Consider the following 15,791-nt stretch of genomic DNA (forward strand, 5'->3'; position numbering starts at 1 on the left):
AGGTAAGTTCTTTTTACACCTATTTTTAGAGGTTTTATTTTTTTTATCATGAGCAGATATTGAATTTTGTCAACTTTTCCCTGCATCTGCTGAGATGACCATGATTTTTACATTTCATTCTGTTAAGGCGGTGTATGACTTTGATTTATATATGTTATACCACCCTTACATCCCACAGATAAGCCCTACTTGGTCATGGTGTATAAACCTTGCAATGTGCTATTGAATTCAGGTGACTAGAATTGTATTCATGATTTTTGCAACCATGTTCATTAGGGATATTGGCCTATAGTTTTCTTTTCTTGCAGTATACTTGTCTGGCTTTGGTATCAGAGAGATACTGGTTTCATAAGATTAGTTTGGAAGTGTTTCCCCTTCTATTTTTTGGAAAAGTTTAAGAAGAATTGGTATTATCATTTTTTAATGTTTAGTAGAATTCACTGGTGAAACCATTAGGTCCTGGCTTTTCTTTGTTGGGAGATATTTGATTTTTGATTCAATCTTCTGATTTCTTATTGGGCGGAACTAGAAAAAGAAGAACAAACTAAGTCCACAATTATCAGAAAAAAGGAAATAATAAAGATGAGATCAGAATGAATCAAATAGAGCTTAGAGGGACGCCTGGGTAGCTCAGCGGTTTGAGCACCTGCCTTCGGCCCAGGGTGTGATCCTGGAGACCCAGAATCAAGTCCCACATTGGGCTCCCTGCATGGAGCCTGCTTCTCTCTCTGCCTATGTCTCTGCCTCTCTCTCTCTCTCTCTCTCTCTCTGTCTCTCATGAATAAATAAAATCTTTAAAAACAAAACAAAACAAAGAACAAATAGAGCTTAGAAAAATTCAACTAAACTAAGAGTTGGGTTTTTTTTGAAGTGATAAGCAAAACCAACAAACTTTTGGCTAGACTAAGGGGAAAAAAAGAGAGAAGATGCAAATAAAATCAGAAATGAAAGAGAAGGCATTACAGTGGATGCCTCATAAGTTAGAAGACCATAAGGGACTATCATGAACAATTACATACCAACAAATTGGATAACCCAGAAGAAATGGGTAAATTCTTAAAAATGTAAAACCGTCTGAGAGTGAATCTTCTCAATTTTCATTCATACAGCTAATAAATATTTACTGAACATCTACCCTGTATAGGCAAGTTACTAGGTATAACTCAGGATAAAAGGCCCAAAGGTTCAGCACCTGCTTTGGGGGATTTACCAATTATTAAGTTTCTATTTGAGTTTCTGCTGATTGTAATTGCGAAATATTTTAAGAAGAGAATTTCACCCAGTTCTGTAAATAGGTAATACATATGTGGCGATGGTGTTAACCCTAGCTGTACTTTAGAATCACTGGGAAATCTTAAAAAAAAAAAAAAAAATCTAGGCCCTGCTGAAAACCAATTAAATTCAAATCTCTGGGGTGGAGCCCTAATCACAATAAAATATTTTAAAGCTCTCCAAATAATTTTAATGTATATCCAGTGTTAAAACTGCTACTCTATTGAAGAGGAAGGATTTTCTGATAAATTTGTATTTGTTTCCATTCCTCACTCAAGTTTCTATGAAATGATCCAATTGGTAGCATGGGAGGAAAGTCTTGGGCACCAGCGTACTAGGACATAGAAGTAGTGATTGTTCCTGCCCTTCTGCAAGTCAAGGGAATACCTTTTCTGAATAGTTACACAGTTGTCTAGTATTCATCAAGGTCAACCTGCCCAAATTGGCAAATAGACTAAGTAAATTCTCAACTTGCCTTCCATTCCATTATTAAGCTTACAAGTATGACCCTTTATGCCTCCAGGTTGTTAGTAAATGACTAAGGTAATGCCCAGTGACTGGAGTATTTTTTGCAAATTCTCTGGGATCCACCTCCCTTCAGTTCATGAAATTTCTTATCCATAGAGTAGAGTTTAACTTTCTACCTTCAAATCAGCATCTGTCATTACCCTGAATATGCTCCCTAAGAGTACTTGAGTTCTGTTATCTCTGCTTGGGCCCAATTTGTGCAGTAGAAAAGAGGAGTTTATCTAACCCTGCTTTGTTTAGTTTCAACCAATGGGGCAGAAGGGATTGGCAGGAAGGAAGGGGCAAGGGGAGGAAGGATAAAGGGAGAGAGAGAGAGATTGATAGAAATTAAAGGGACACCAGATATGACGAGCTAAAGATAAGAGTCATCAGAATTGCATACATTGGGGGAAGGATGCTTTACCTGGAGACAGAAAGAATAAGTATATAATACTAAGTAACACATATTCATGTGGGATCATTAGCTGCAACCCATAACTACATATGCCAACCTTAAGTAGCTGTACAGCCAATCCTACCTCTAGGTTTTGGGGTAGGACTCACTGGTCAAGATTGAGATCCCTTCCTAGTGAGAGAGAGGCACTGCTTGGGAGCCTGGCTCTCATAATAGTGTGTTTCACCACCTCCCTGAGAACCTTTAACCTATTTTGTAGACTATCTCCTTTATGTTTTTATCAAACTAATAATTTTGAGTCTTAGCGCCACTATGTTCTAGCTATGTGACACTGGATTGGGTTTGTAGTTTTTCTGGGGTTTCGTTTGTTCATCCATGATGTCAAGTGGATAGTGCCTGGAACAGAATAGCTGTTCAATAAGTATTTATATCCAACAAATGTCTAAGATGTCCTTCAACTCTAAAATTGAATGTGTGAGCCTGAGACAGAGAGATTTTCTCCTCCACATATGCAGTCAAAACCCATTTTGCTGCCAGATAGGAAGAGGAACAAAAGCTGCTCTTAATATGAATGGTTTTAAAGAAAAATGTTGTTATTCTCCAGGCCCCCATCTTGCAATGGACATCTGGGTGATATGGGCGGATTGAAGAACTTTTGTCTCTAGCCAAAATAATTCATAAATTCCCAGCTCCAGGGTTGTATCGGGTGAGGTTGTGAGAGTCCTAGAGTTTCATAATATACATTTTCCTCATGGGGAAGATGGAAAAGTTGGACTTGATGTTGCTAAAACACATTTGTTTTTATTCTCATTCTTCGCCTCTTTTGGCTACTGAGCAAATGTAAGATCATTTGCAAAGCTTATGGCATGTGTGTATGTATAATAAAGTGCGTGTCCTTCCTGCTAGTGAATCTCGAGCCAAAGGCAGCAAGCCCCCTGCCCTGCACCCCGCCATCTTCCAGAGGGAGCAAATACATCGCAGTGACAAATACAACTTAGTAAATATGTGAAAATAAACAGTCTGGGGGGAAAAAAGCCAGAGTTTCTTTCCTCTGGTAACTATTTTGTTTCATTTTACACTTTTCATCTTCATTTTATTGTAGAAAGATTCTAATCAGGTTTCAAGATTCAAAACCTAGAGCAAATACTCAGTCAACAGTTCTTCATGGCCTGAAATTCCCCTGACAGCATTTCCTTCTGTTCTCTGTCATCTCTCTTCCCACTTGCCCTTCCTTTCTTCCTCCTGTCCTTCCTTCCTCCTCCCTCCCTCCCTCCCTCCCTCCCTCCCTCCCTCCCTCCCTCCCTCCCTCTCTCCCTCCCTCCTTCCTTCTTTTTTTTTTTTCTCAAGAAATGCTTGTGGAGTATAACCCAAACACCAAGCACTTTGCTAGGCACTGGGGTTCAGAGATCAAAATCTAGGGTGCGGGGGAGAAGAGTAAATTAAAAAAACCAAAAATATGGGTTTTTTTTTTAAGTGAAAAATGGTCCTGGACAATGGCAGGATGTCCTGGTCCTTTAAAATGCTGACCACACTGCTTTTAGTCTCTCCACCTCTTCTTCTAATGAGCCACTTACCTCCAATGCCCCTCCATGCCCAGGCCCAGCTAACAAAATTCTTGATGTGCTTTAAAGTTGCATCCTCAGCAGTGTCCCTTAGTCTCACTTTGCTATACTTATAAGTCCTTTTTGTTCACACCACTTTGAATTACCATTACATAAACTGGCATGTGTTGTGTTTATGTGGACAGTACTGTCTTCCTCTATACTATCAGCTTATGGGCACTGGTTTTATCTTTCTTTTCTTTATATCTTCCTGCCTTGCACAGAGTAGGTACCTATCCAGTTCAGGGTTGGATAAATTTACTGAATAGAATATTAAGGCCAAGAACCTACTGTAGGCTCCTTCTTGAGTAACCCTTTCTCCCATCACACTCTTGGGACACACATGGCCCATATCGGACATTGCACCTAATATGGTGCCTTCTCTCTCACCAGCTTGTCCCTTTGTCCAGCTCCTTTTGGATTTAGTATCCAGATCATACCCACTAGCTATTGACTATGAAGTATACTGTTGTGTGTTTTAGGTGGACTCATATGTATTTTTTTCCAACTAAATTATAACTTCAAAAGAGTCAGGTCATCATTTTTCTGTTTTCCACAGTACCTTGCATAGTACTGGTTCAGATTAGAGGCTCAATAAATGTGTTAAATGACTATAAATCTGAAAGCATTATACAAAAGCTTCTTAGCCAGAAACCCTGCACGGGGGCTCATTTTCACTGTTAGACTGCTTATTGTACATTTTCTCATTAGATTTTCTGAACAGCGTGCTTGGAGCAGTTTCTGGCTTCATTAGAAGTTAGGCATGATCATTATGGTTTACACTGTCATTGTTCTTGCTTTTTTCTTTTTTGATTGCATGAGTGTACTCCTCATTTTCATAACCTCAGCCCATATTTGTGAAAACTCATGCTTTGTTGTAGCATGTCTGTCTTTGAAGAACAGGCAGAGATATGTAAAATCATACTTGTTTGGAAAAAAATTGGCAGAGATTTTTCTAGCTGTAATTTAGAACATCCCAAACACTCATAATAACAAATAAACCAACTTGAAACTCTCCAAAATTCAGTGTATAATATCCTCATGTGAGTCTACATTTTAATTTAACAATTCTGTAGCCTCTTAGCTGCTGCTAGAGAATCTGTAAAAGTCAATGAAGATTTCCTTAATTTCATAAGGTAGAGAGAAGATCAAGCAAACATAGGGGATGTCTTCTCAGAATGTTTTCCCCAAACCTCCATCATTTCCATTCATACTGAATTTGTTCTCTACATGAAGTTTTAGTAACCCCTCTCTATATTCATAAACCAGGGTCTCTAAGCTGGCACAGCATTCAGAATGTTTTTATAATGAGAGATTAGTAGAGAGCAGAGGTGTTGAATTATAAAACTAAGGTTACAAAAATATGTTACCTATGCCAAAGAAACACTTTTAAGTCAAGGCCTCCATTTATAGCACCATTTTAAAATTTGGGCCTCTGTTACCCCCTATTCTGTTTAAAATTGCTTAGAAAATTCAGCTTTCAGGCCAACTATTCTTTTGGCTTCTTAGGCCACATTAGAGCCTCTGGCAGATTGAGAAGAGCTAGTGTGACACCAGGGCTGTGTCTATTCCCAGCCAGCTCACCTACTGATGGATGATGCCTGGCAGCATGCCTTCTTGTTGTTTGTTGTATTATTACGACAGAGAGCATTTTCAAAAGCTACATTTATCAAGTTGTCATAATAGTTTGGCTTGTATATCTATCTACTCAGAAAAAAAAATAAATCTCTCCCTTAGCACTAATCTGTTCGAGCCACGTGATGTATCACATGCACAAGAGGCAGTGCCAAATGAATAGGCCATTCTGCATGAGATTAGGGAACCTTGCAACTCAATGCTGAAAAGAAGAGATATTTTTTATGCATGCTTTTGAAAGTCCCATAGCACCAAAGACCTATCTCTCCCATGTTTCAAGGGTACTTTTCCTTGCTGGCTCTATGTGTTGCAGATGCATTATTTCCAGAATTTTGGTGGCTTTGTCTAAGGAAGGAGATTTAACCTCAAAGAGGAAAAACATTGTCTGCTGCAAAGGTCAAAGACACCTTTTATTTTTTTTTTCAAAGACATCTTTTAACTTTTTAAAAGTTTTTATTATTTATTTATTCATGAGAGACACACAGAGAGAGGCAGAGACATAGGCAGAAGGAGAAGCAGGCTTCCTGTGGGGTGCCAGATGTGGGACTCGATCCCAGGACCCCAGGATCTTGCCCTGAGCCAAAGGTAGATGCTCAACCACTGAGCCACCCAGGCATCCCAAGACCTTTTAATGTTTAAGGTTGGTTTCTCATTGGCAAGTATCACCAGATTAAGTATTACTTGTTTGATTTTTTAAGGTTTTATTTATTTATTTGAGAGAGAGATAAAGAGAGAGAGCTCATGAGGGGAGGGGAAGCAGAGGGAGAGGGAAAAGCAGGCTCCCTGCTGAGTGGGAAGCCTGATGTGGGGTTCGATCCCAGGACCCTGAGATCGTGATCTGAGCCAAAGGCAGCTGCTTAACGACTGCCACCCAGGCACTGTAAACATTACTTGTTATGAAGAATTTAGTGAGCAAGTTTCTTATTACTTGAGCTAGGTGGTGGTCTGGGAGCTCATGGCTGTTGCAGGTGGGTAGAGTTAATTGTTTGACTCTTGATTTTGGCTCAGGTCATGATCTTAGGGTCCTGAGATCAAGCCCTGAGTCAGAGCTTGAGATTTTCTTCCCCTCTCTTTGCCCCTCCCCTGCTCTCACTCTTTCTCACTCTTTCACAAAAAAAAAAAAAAAAAAATTATTTGAAATCTATTAACATTAATACAGCACTCACTGGCGATGCATACTAGAACATCTCCAATTGTTCAGAATTGGAGTATATAATGAATATATAATAGAAACATGGTTATCTGTAGATAGGTTTTTATTGAGATATAACTGACATATAACATTGTACAGGTTTAAGGTATGCGATGTGTTGATTTGTTGGTTTTTATTCCCATTTTTCTCATCTCTTAGCCCCTTCGCTTTGCAATCATCAGCTCATTCTCTGTATTTATCGGTCTGATTCTACTATTTATTCATTTGTTTTGTTTTTTAGATTCCACATATGAGTGAAATCATATGGTATTTGCCTTTGTCGGTATGACTTATTTTTCTTAACATAATACCTTCTAGGTCCATCCATGTTGTTCGAAATGGCAAGATTTCATCCTCTGTGATGACTGCATAATATTCCCTTGCATATATATGTCACATCTTCTTTATCCATTCACTAATCAGTGGATACTTAGGATGCTTCCGTATCTTGGCTATTGTAAATAGTGCTGCAATAAACACAGGGATGCCTATATCTTTTCAAATTGGTGTTTTCCTTTTCTTTGAGTAAATGCCCAGCGGTGGAATTATTGGATCTTATGGTATTTCTATTTTTAATTTTGTGAGGAAACTTCCTGCTCTTTTCTATAGTTGCTACACCAATTTATGTTCCCAAGAGTTCTTTTTTCTCCACATCCTCACCAGTACTTGTTATTTCTTATCTTTTTTATTTTAGCCATTCTGATGGTTATGAGGTTATATCTCATGGTGGTTTTGATTTGCATTTTTCTGTTGATTAATAATGTTGAGCATCTTTTCATGTGTCTGTGGGCCATCTGTATGTATTCTTTAGAAAAATGCTATTTGGGTTCTCTGCTTATGTTTTAGTGAGATTTTTTTTCTTTTTCCTTTATTTTTTTGGTGTTGTTGTATAAATTCTTTATGTATCTTGAATATTAACTCCATATCAGGTATATCATAAAAATTTTAAAGCATACAACATGTTAATTTGATGCATCTATATATTGCAGTATGATTACTAGTTCTTTATTAGCTAACATCTCTAATATGTCACATAATCATTTCATTTCTATGGTTGGAACAATTAAGATCCCTCTTAGAAACTTTGAAGCTTATGATACAGTATTTTTTAAATCACTATACTGTGCATTAGATTTCCAGGACTTATCTATCTACTAGTTGCAAGTTTGTAAACTGCATCTCCCTAATTCCTACACACACACACACACACACACACACACACACACACACACACAGTACCTGATAGCTACCATTCTACTCTGTTTTTATGTAGATACGTTTTGAAGAAGGGGTGGTGCTGAACTTGCTCCTCTTGCTGAGACTAAGCACCACACAAATAAAATTTCCACATGAACAAGGCTCATTTTTATTCTCATGAAAGATATTCTAAATTAGAATTAAATAATTATTATAGGGATGCCTGGGTGGCTCAGTGGTTGAGCCTCTGCCTTTGGCTCAGGGCGTAATCCCAGGGTCTGGGGATTGAGTCCTGCATCCAGCTCCCTGCATGGAGCCTGCTTCTCCCTCTGCCTATGTCTCTGCCTCTCTCTGTGTGTCTCTCATGAATAAATAAATAAAATCTTTTTAAATAAATGAATATTATAAACATAAAATGCAGGGCATTAAAGAATTACTTTTTTTAAACAAACAAGTGAAACAGAGCTAAAGGAAAGAAGAGAACACAGGACTTAGGAAACCCACCACAGTGGCATGACCCCTAACTCCTTTTTCTACACCCTGTAAGGCAAGATCACCACTAACCATCTGTGATGCATAGACTCCACGTTCTAAACCTTAGTTTTTATCATCTGGTTTGACCCATGGATGAGGACAGTGAGCATCTGAGGATAGCTTTACACACAGGGTCCAGAGGTTCACGTAACTTCCTTTTTAATAGCTAAGTTGATTGGTATCAAGTGTTGTTTCCTCTTACAGTAATGTGTCTGTGGAAAATGAAAAGCAGCCCAATGGTGCATTTGCACTTGGTCTTCTCAAGTGTTTTCAGAATTTGTTATTCCTCTTGAGGACTTTGTTAAAAAAAAAAAAAAATCCCAGAAATGTAGAAGTGCTTTAAATGGCTCCTTGGGGACATCCTCCTGCAAGAGAGTTCCAGTGAATACTGCGAGGCTCAAATTGAAGTAAGGGAGGAAAACCCGCACCAATACTACCCAGAGCCTTGGTTCCAGCTGTAAGTCTTCTTGTCTTGTCTCAACTATGCTCCTTTTAGGATCCACAGTCTGAAGGACCCCAGAGTCCTTCTGTCAGCTTCAACTGCAATGTGGTTTTATACCTGTCCTCTTGTGAAGAGCTTCTGGTTTCCTTCTGGATAACTAAAAAGAGAGAGATGAACAGAGGAATGGTAGTATTTTAAAGTTCTTTGCCCATGTGTCCATAATTGAAAACCAGGATGTATTCCAAGAAATAGAATAACCTGGTTGGTTCATACTGAGCAGCACTCTTGAGCAGTATTTAAGAATCCTGGAGTCTTTTTTTTTTTAAGATTTTATTTATTTATTCATGAGAGACACAGAGAGAGAGAGGCAGAGACATAAGCAGAGAGAAAAGCAGGCTCCCTGCCGGGAGCTTGATGCAGGACTCCATCCTGGGACCCCGGGATCGACCTGAGCCTAAGGTGGATGCTCAACTACTGAGCCACCCAGGTGCCCCAAGAATCCTGGAGTCTTAAACACATGGTTACCACACTTTCCTGAAACACTTTCCTGACACCAAGGATGAGTCTGGTTATAGCCCCAGAAGAATCTGTTGGCTTAGGAGGAGATGAGAAGAATTTTGAGGTAAAAATTGATGTTATGGGATCCCTGGATGGCTCAGTGGTTTGGTGCCTACCTTTGGCCCAGGGTGTGGTCCTGGGGACCTGGGATCGAGTCCCGTGTCAGAATCCCTGCATGGAGCCTGTCTCTCTGTCTCTGTCTCTGTCTCTGTCTCTCATGAACAAATAAATAAAATTGTCATGAATAAATAAATTTTAAAAACTGATGTTATGCCCATTTTTAAAATTCTTAGTGAGGGATAAATTGAATATGCCTCCCTATGTTAAAGACTTAAATTATGTAAGTGGGAGGATGGGGAAGTAGGGGCCAATAAAATGCTAAAGCCTGGAAAGGGAGCTTCTAATTTTCCATGGTAATTCATCTCTTCAATGGTTGTCAAATTATGGTAATTGAAACAAAGATATCAGGATTTTAAGAACTGGAAGAGTTCAGATGGTTTGTTGTGTGTTAATTAGAGACCAATAAAGTGTGCCTCAAGCTTACACTAATCTCATTATAAGTGAATTAAAGTCTGAATAATTCACAAAGAATAGCTTGTCATTGAGATGATTTCCATTTTTGAGAGAAGGAATTAAGTCAAAATTAATACATGACTGGCTAGAAGTAAAGCGCTAAAATAAATAAATAAACACATAGAAGGAACTTTCCATACAAATCTGGTTTGGAATATATTTGAATATTTGTGTTCTGTTCTTTCATACTTGAACCAGTTCTGAGTCCTTAACTGGCACAGCCCTTAGCTCACTGGTGAGCTAAGTCGTGAAACTCTTCTATAGTTTACATCGAGAGGATGCATTTATTTAAAATCTCTGTTATCAGTTATAACAGAGATTGCTTCGGAACCCATTGCTTGCTATGGAACTTGCTTCGGAAACCATTTTGGATTGAAATCTCTGCTTGTTTTCATTCCTAGAGGTGAATTTTATTTTGTTTAAATGTGAAGGAAACCATTTGGCTGTTTTATATTAACAAACTGTTAAAGAAAGGGAGAAAATATTTTTTACTGCTTGATCCCCAATTGAGGCTTTTGTGTCTAGATAAATGCCTTGGATGAAGAAATTCACGCTTGGCATGAATCAAATCCTTGTGGTGGAATAGTGACTTCATTAACTTAAATAAAATGTATATTTTGGTTTAATCAGTTTGAACTTTCAAAAAGTATAAGCTTCTCTTCACCGAAGTTCTTTCATGTTACTTTTTTTTTTTTTAATTTTTATTTATTTATGATAGTCACAGAGAGAGAGAGAGAGAGAGGCAGAGACACAGGCAGAGGGAAAAGCAGGCTCCATGCACCGGGAGCCCGACGTGGGATTTGATCCCGGGTCTCCAGGATCGCGCCCTGGGCCAAAGGCAGGCGCCAAACCACTGCGCCACCCAGGGATCCCCTCTTTCATGTTACTTTTTATAGAGGAGCGTGGTTCTCTTAGAGATGTTCCCGATGTACAATGCGTGTTTAAGTATCCTTTACTTACTAGAAGTGAATTTACCAGAACTGAAGAGCAGCTGATAAATTTATATGGTAACAGTTAGGTGCAGGTAACCCCCGCCCAACTCTCATCTTGGTTCCCAGATTTCATCTAGTACTAATATTCTACACATCTTAAGCAAATCTTGTTCCATTTTTTATTGTTTTACATGCTTTAGAGTTAGGGAAATCTGGGTTCCAGACCCTGGTTCTCTCATCTCAATTTTTTCATCTATTAAATGGGAATGATGAAAACTTGCAGAGCTGTTAGAAGCTTCTTAATAATGTACACAGACTATGTAACCCTGGGCCAGATACCTGTAGAAGGCACTCAATATATCAGAAGGGCTAGAATTACTGTGGTTACCCACAATTTGATAATGTTTTTCGGTAATGAGGACCTTTCCAAAATCCAGCATGACTGCTTTAATATCATTTGTTAGTCAGTTAAATGAAATAAGCTCTTGAGCACCTGAGTAGCTCAGTGGATGAGTGTCTGCCTTTGGCTCAGATCTTAATCCTGGGATCCTGGAATCCAGTCTAGCATCAGGCACCCCGCCAGGAGCCTGCTTCTCACTTTGCCTATGTCTCTGCCTCTCTCCTTGTGTCCCTCATAGATAAATAAATAAATAAATAAATAAATAAATAAATAATCCAAAGAAAGAAGCTCTCACTAAATAAAGTAATACTGTATAGTAAAGGGAAGGCTTAATTCAGGGGAAAGATAAAATTATTTGCAAATCAATCTGAGGTGTTAGACAATTACAGGATATTTTTTGGAAATTGAAGCAAGTGTTATTCTTTGTTTTTGTGTTGTTTTTTTTTTTCTAAATAATAAGGATTTTAAAGAATCTTTTTATGATGTGCTTATAGCTCCTATTTTTCAAGAATGCTTTTAAAACATGTGTTTATAGTTGAAAATACATGGGGAAAGGCTCGTTTAAGTTATTGAAGCAGATATTTTTCTGCTTTTTTATTTTGTTTTGGTTTGGTTTTTAGTAAATGATATCTTGATAATAACCCCTTGGCATTTGAACAGAGCTTTTATAAATTATCTCAGCTAGTAATCACAGCTTTGTGCCCTACCATTCCAACATATATTTGACAGCTGAGAAGGGTTAGACACTGAGAGGGCAACAGGCTTATGCAAGAAATGCAAAGTCTACAACCTACATCTTCAAACTCTTAATTTAGAGTTGTTTTCATTATTCCTTTCAGGGGGATAAGTCTAGGAAAAGAAAACAAAAGGAGGTGAAAAACATAGAGCTTTAAGGTCTTAAAACCTTGGTGGTTCCCCTTTGTCTATTGCCAAGTTCAAAATTAGAAGGTATTTCTCTCATCTATAATTCCCCACATAAACCCCAAATTCCAATAAAGCAAAACTCTATCTTTTTATACCTCTATGCCTTTGCCTGTGGTTTCTTCTCCACATATCCTTAACACTTCTTCAATATCTATTATATTTGTATAGTTATTATGCAATTAATTTATCAAGTGTCTACATAATATTTACTGTGTGCTAGGTACCACTGGAAGTACTTCACAAATATTAACTCAGTTAATCTTCATGATAATCCCAGGAGATAAATAATATTATCCCATTTTACAGATGATAAAACTGAGATATTGAAACTGCAGAAGAAATCAAGATTCCATAAAGAGCATTCTGGTTTCAAAGTGGGTACTCTTAACCATTATACCATGACACATATGTACTCAGAATTTCAAAACTGAAAACTTATCATATCCAGCCAAGACCAGTGTCTAAATGGCATGCGACCAGAGGCCTGTGGGTTGTAGAATTCATTACCTTGTAAATTTACCATCAACTGGAGCCTAGTTATCTTTTTAGCCTCAGAAACCTGGTATTTTTCAGCAATCATACCAAGAACAGATCCTTTTCTTGAAGGTGGACTCAACAATGCTTTGACACATGAGATTAATGTTTCAAACTAGAATGCTAGTTTATTTATTAACTTATGATGAAAAATAGGACTACCACATGGACCAAAATACCCACGTCAGCATAACAAGCACACTCTGCCTCTCAGTAGTCCCGAGAAACCAGATCACTCTTGGCAAGTTGCTGGGTCAACGTGGCATTGTAGCAAGGGGTATTCCTGGGATGAATACAACATTAATTGGCATCAGCTAAGTTAGCATGAGGTATCTATATCATGATAGCAACAGCCTTGCCAATGGGACCTGGAGGACATGAAGTTCATTGGCCTTTTGCCTGGGACATTGCTAGGCTGGGCACTAACATCCACTTATCTGTGTCATTCTCTTCTTTTCTATGATTGTAATGCCTGGCCAGCCCTTCCTTTCCTTTCCCACATTCTATTGCTAATGCGTGTTATTATGTCAGACTGTTCACAGTCAAGTCTTGAGGCCTGGGACCTTTCTATCTCTTTAAGACAGTCTTGGTGTAATTATATTTTCAGATACTATTCTCTATTTGATGAAATCCTTAAGACCTAATACAAATACCATCTAGTTTTTCCTACACTGAATTATAACTCCAGGAGTGGTTTTCTTAATACCAAAGACAAAATCATATTCATTCTTCTTTGTATTTCCAGAAGAAAGTGCATAGCCTAGCACATAATAAAAGCTCAATGGATATTTGCAGAACAAACAGGGAAATTAGGAAGTAGTAAATCATCATGATTATGAGTGTAAGCTCTGAAGCTGGATTGCCTGACTTCATAGCTCATCTCTACTACTTAATACTTATGGGATTTTGGCAAGTTACTTAACATCCCTAAGTTGTAGTTTTCTCATCTATAAAACAGGTATAATAATGGTACCCTATCTCCCAGGGTTCTTGAAAAGATTTTTATTTTATTTTATTTTATTTTATTTTATTTTATTTTATTCTATTTATTTTTAAAGATTTTATTTATTCATGAGACTGGTGGGTGGGGAGGGAGAGAGAGAGAGAATGAGAGAGAGAGAGAGGCAGAGACACAGGCAGAGGAAGAAGCAGGCTCCATGCAGGGAGTCTGACTGGGACTTGATCCTGGGTCTCCAGGATCATGCTTTGGGCTGAAGGTGGCGCTAAACCGCTGAACTACCCAGGCTGCCCGAGTTTTCTAAGATTAAATAAATTAATACATATAACAAACCTAGAAATGTACCTGGGATTTCATAACTATTAGTTATATATAACCATTCTCTCAGCATTTTAGATTATATTTTTACTTGTTTTGTAAAAAGTATGACTTATTTTGCAAATAGCAAAGTACTGCTGTCCTTGTTTTAAGTGTCATCATTGAATATTTAATCAAGAATTGTTTTTGTTCACAAAAATTCAGTAAAATGGAAACTCCCATGTAGTGCTGATGGGAGTATGGAACGGTACAACTTTTATGGAATGCAATTTGGCAATATTTATCAAAAGCCTTATAAAAGTTCATTCCCTTTAGTCCAGTAATTCCCCTTCTAGAAATTTATCTATCCTACAGCCACAGTCAGAAACTTGGATAAAACATATACACGGACATAGTTTATCACACTATCATTTATCATGCCCCTAATTGGAAATTACTTAAATGACAAGTCATGGAAGAATAATTATACAAATTATGTTACCTTATTTAATGGAATAGTATGTAGCTCTCAAAGCTATGTCTTTAAAGTTATTTAAGAGTATGGGAAAATGCTTCCAAAAATTTTAAGTGGAAAAAAAAAACCCAAACTACAAAATGGTATAGGTGATGTGATTTCCTTCACACGGAGAAGAAATCAATAAAACCAAAATAGTAGTGATTATCCTTAAATGACACAACTATAGGGGATTTTGTTTATATAATCTTTCTTTCCCAAAACTGCTACAATGAGCATGTATTTTAAAAATAAAAATAATTTATGTGTTTTCATGGTATTAAGTGTATCATTTTAAGACATGTTGAATAGTAAGTCTCATTTTTACCATATTCCAGATCTACATTTTTTTCAGTGAAATATCTCTTCAGGTTTTATACTAGAAATAATTAGGAAGACTCACTTTCAGAAAACCTTGACTTACTTACTTGGTTAAATAAGCACCAACTGTAAGTGCTTATTGTAAAAAAATTTTGAAGCAAAACGAAGGTTAGGTTTCAGCCCTCATGGAAAAATCAGTTTGCATGTACAACTTCTTGAGATCTGCTGTTTAGTGTTTGATAGGAACTTCTCTAAGAACATTGTTACTCAGAAGAAAAGAAAAGAAACACTTGTACATTAGAATTAAGAGAAAATTGCTTTTATAAGCAAATCGTTTCAATTTTGAGCCTTTCACAGGTAGTAATGAGTTTGTTTCTCCTTTGTCATGTAGGAGCTGTGAGGGAAGAAATATCCGATATAGAACATGCAGTAATGTGGTAAGTATTGTGTTCCTGTGACTGTGATCATGTATTTTTTAAACAACTGAATAATGCTAAGCAGTTTTATGTATCCTGAACAAGAAATTAATTACTGTTTCGGTAAGAGTTATTTATCTCACACTATAGTGATTATGCAACCTTAAAAAAATAGATATTTTTAATATTCCTTAATATAAACTTTCAATGAGTTGGCCAGATTTCAACTAACTAGACTATTTCAAAACAGGGACTCTACTTCTTTTCTGCTTTCTGACTTTTCACATCTAAGTCCCTTGAGAACCAAGAAGAGGAATGATAAAAGGGAAACCACTGGGGTCTTGTGAAATAGATATTAATCAAACTCAGATTTGACAAATTCATTCATTCATTCAACAAATACTGTTCAGTGCCAACTATGTGTGAGGCATTACACTAGTCCAAGGAATAATAACATGTGGTCACTGTCTGGAAACATCTGTGATAAAGTAAGATGCAGAGAGAGAAGATAGATGTGCAAATAACCACATTCTAGCACAAAGTATGACAAATGCTATAAGAAAAGTATA

At 37.4% G+C, this 15,791-nt stretch overlaps 1 protein-coding gene across 4 annotated transcripts in view; it reads left to right on the plus strand.

Moving 5' to 3' along the window:
* ADAMTSL1 (ADAMTS like 1) overlaps positions 1–15,791 on the plus strand; it is an 873,417-nt gene that overhangs the window by 532,329 nt on the left and 325,297 nt on the right. For all 4 annotated transcript variants that reach the window (XM_077912089.1, XM_077912090.1, XM_077912093.1 and 1 more), the window contains one exon: positions 15,198–15,243. In XM_077912089.1, the coding sequence (XP_077768215.1) occupies positions 15,198–15,243 (46 nt within the window). The remainder of the gene's footprint in view (positions 1–15,197; positions 15,244–15,791) is intronic.

Source organism: Canis aureus, chromosome 10, assembly GCF_053574225.1.
Source record: "Canis aureus isolate CA01 chromosome 10, VMU_Caureus_v.1.0, whole genome shotgun sequence".
In the NCBI taxonomy this organism is placed as follows: Eukaryota; Metazoa; Chordata; class Mammalia; order Carnivora; family Canidae; genus Canis; species Canis aureus.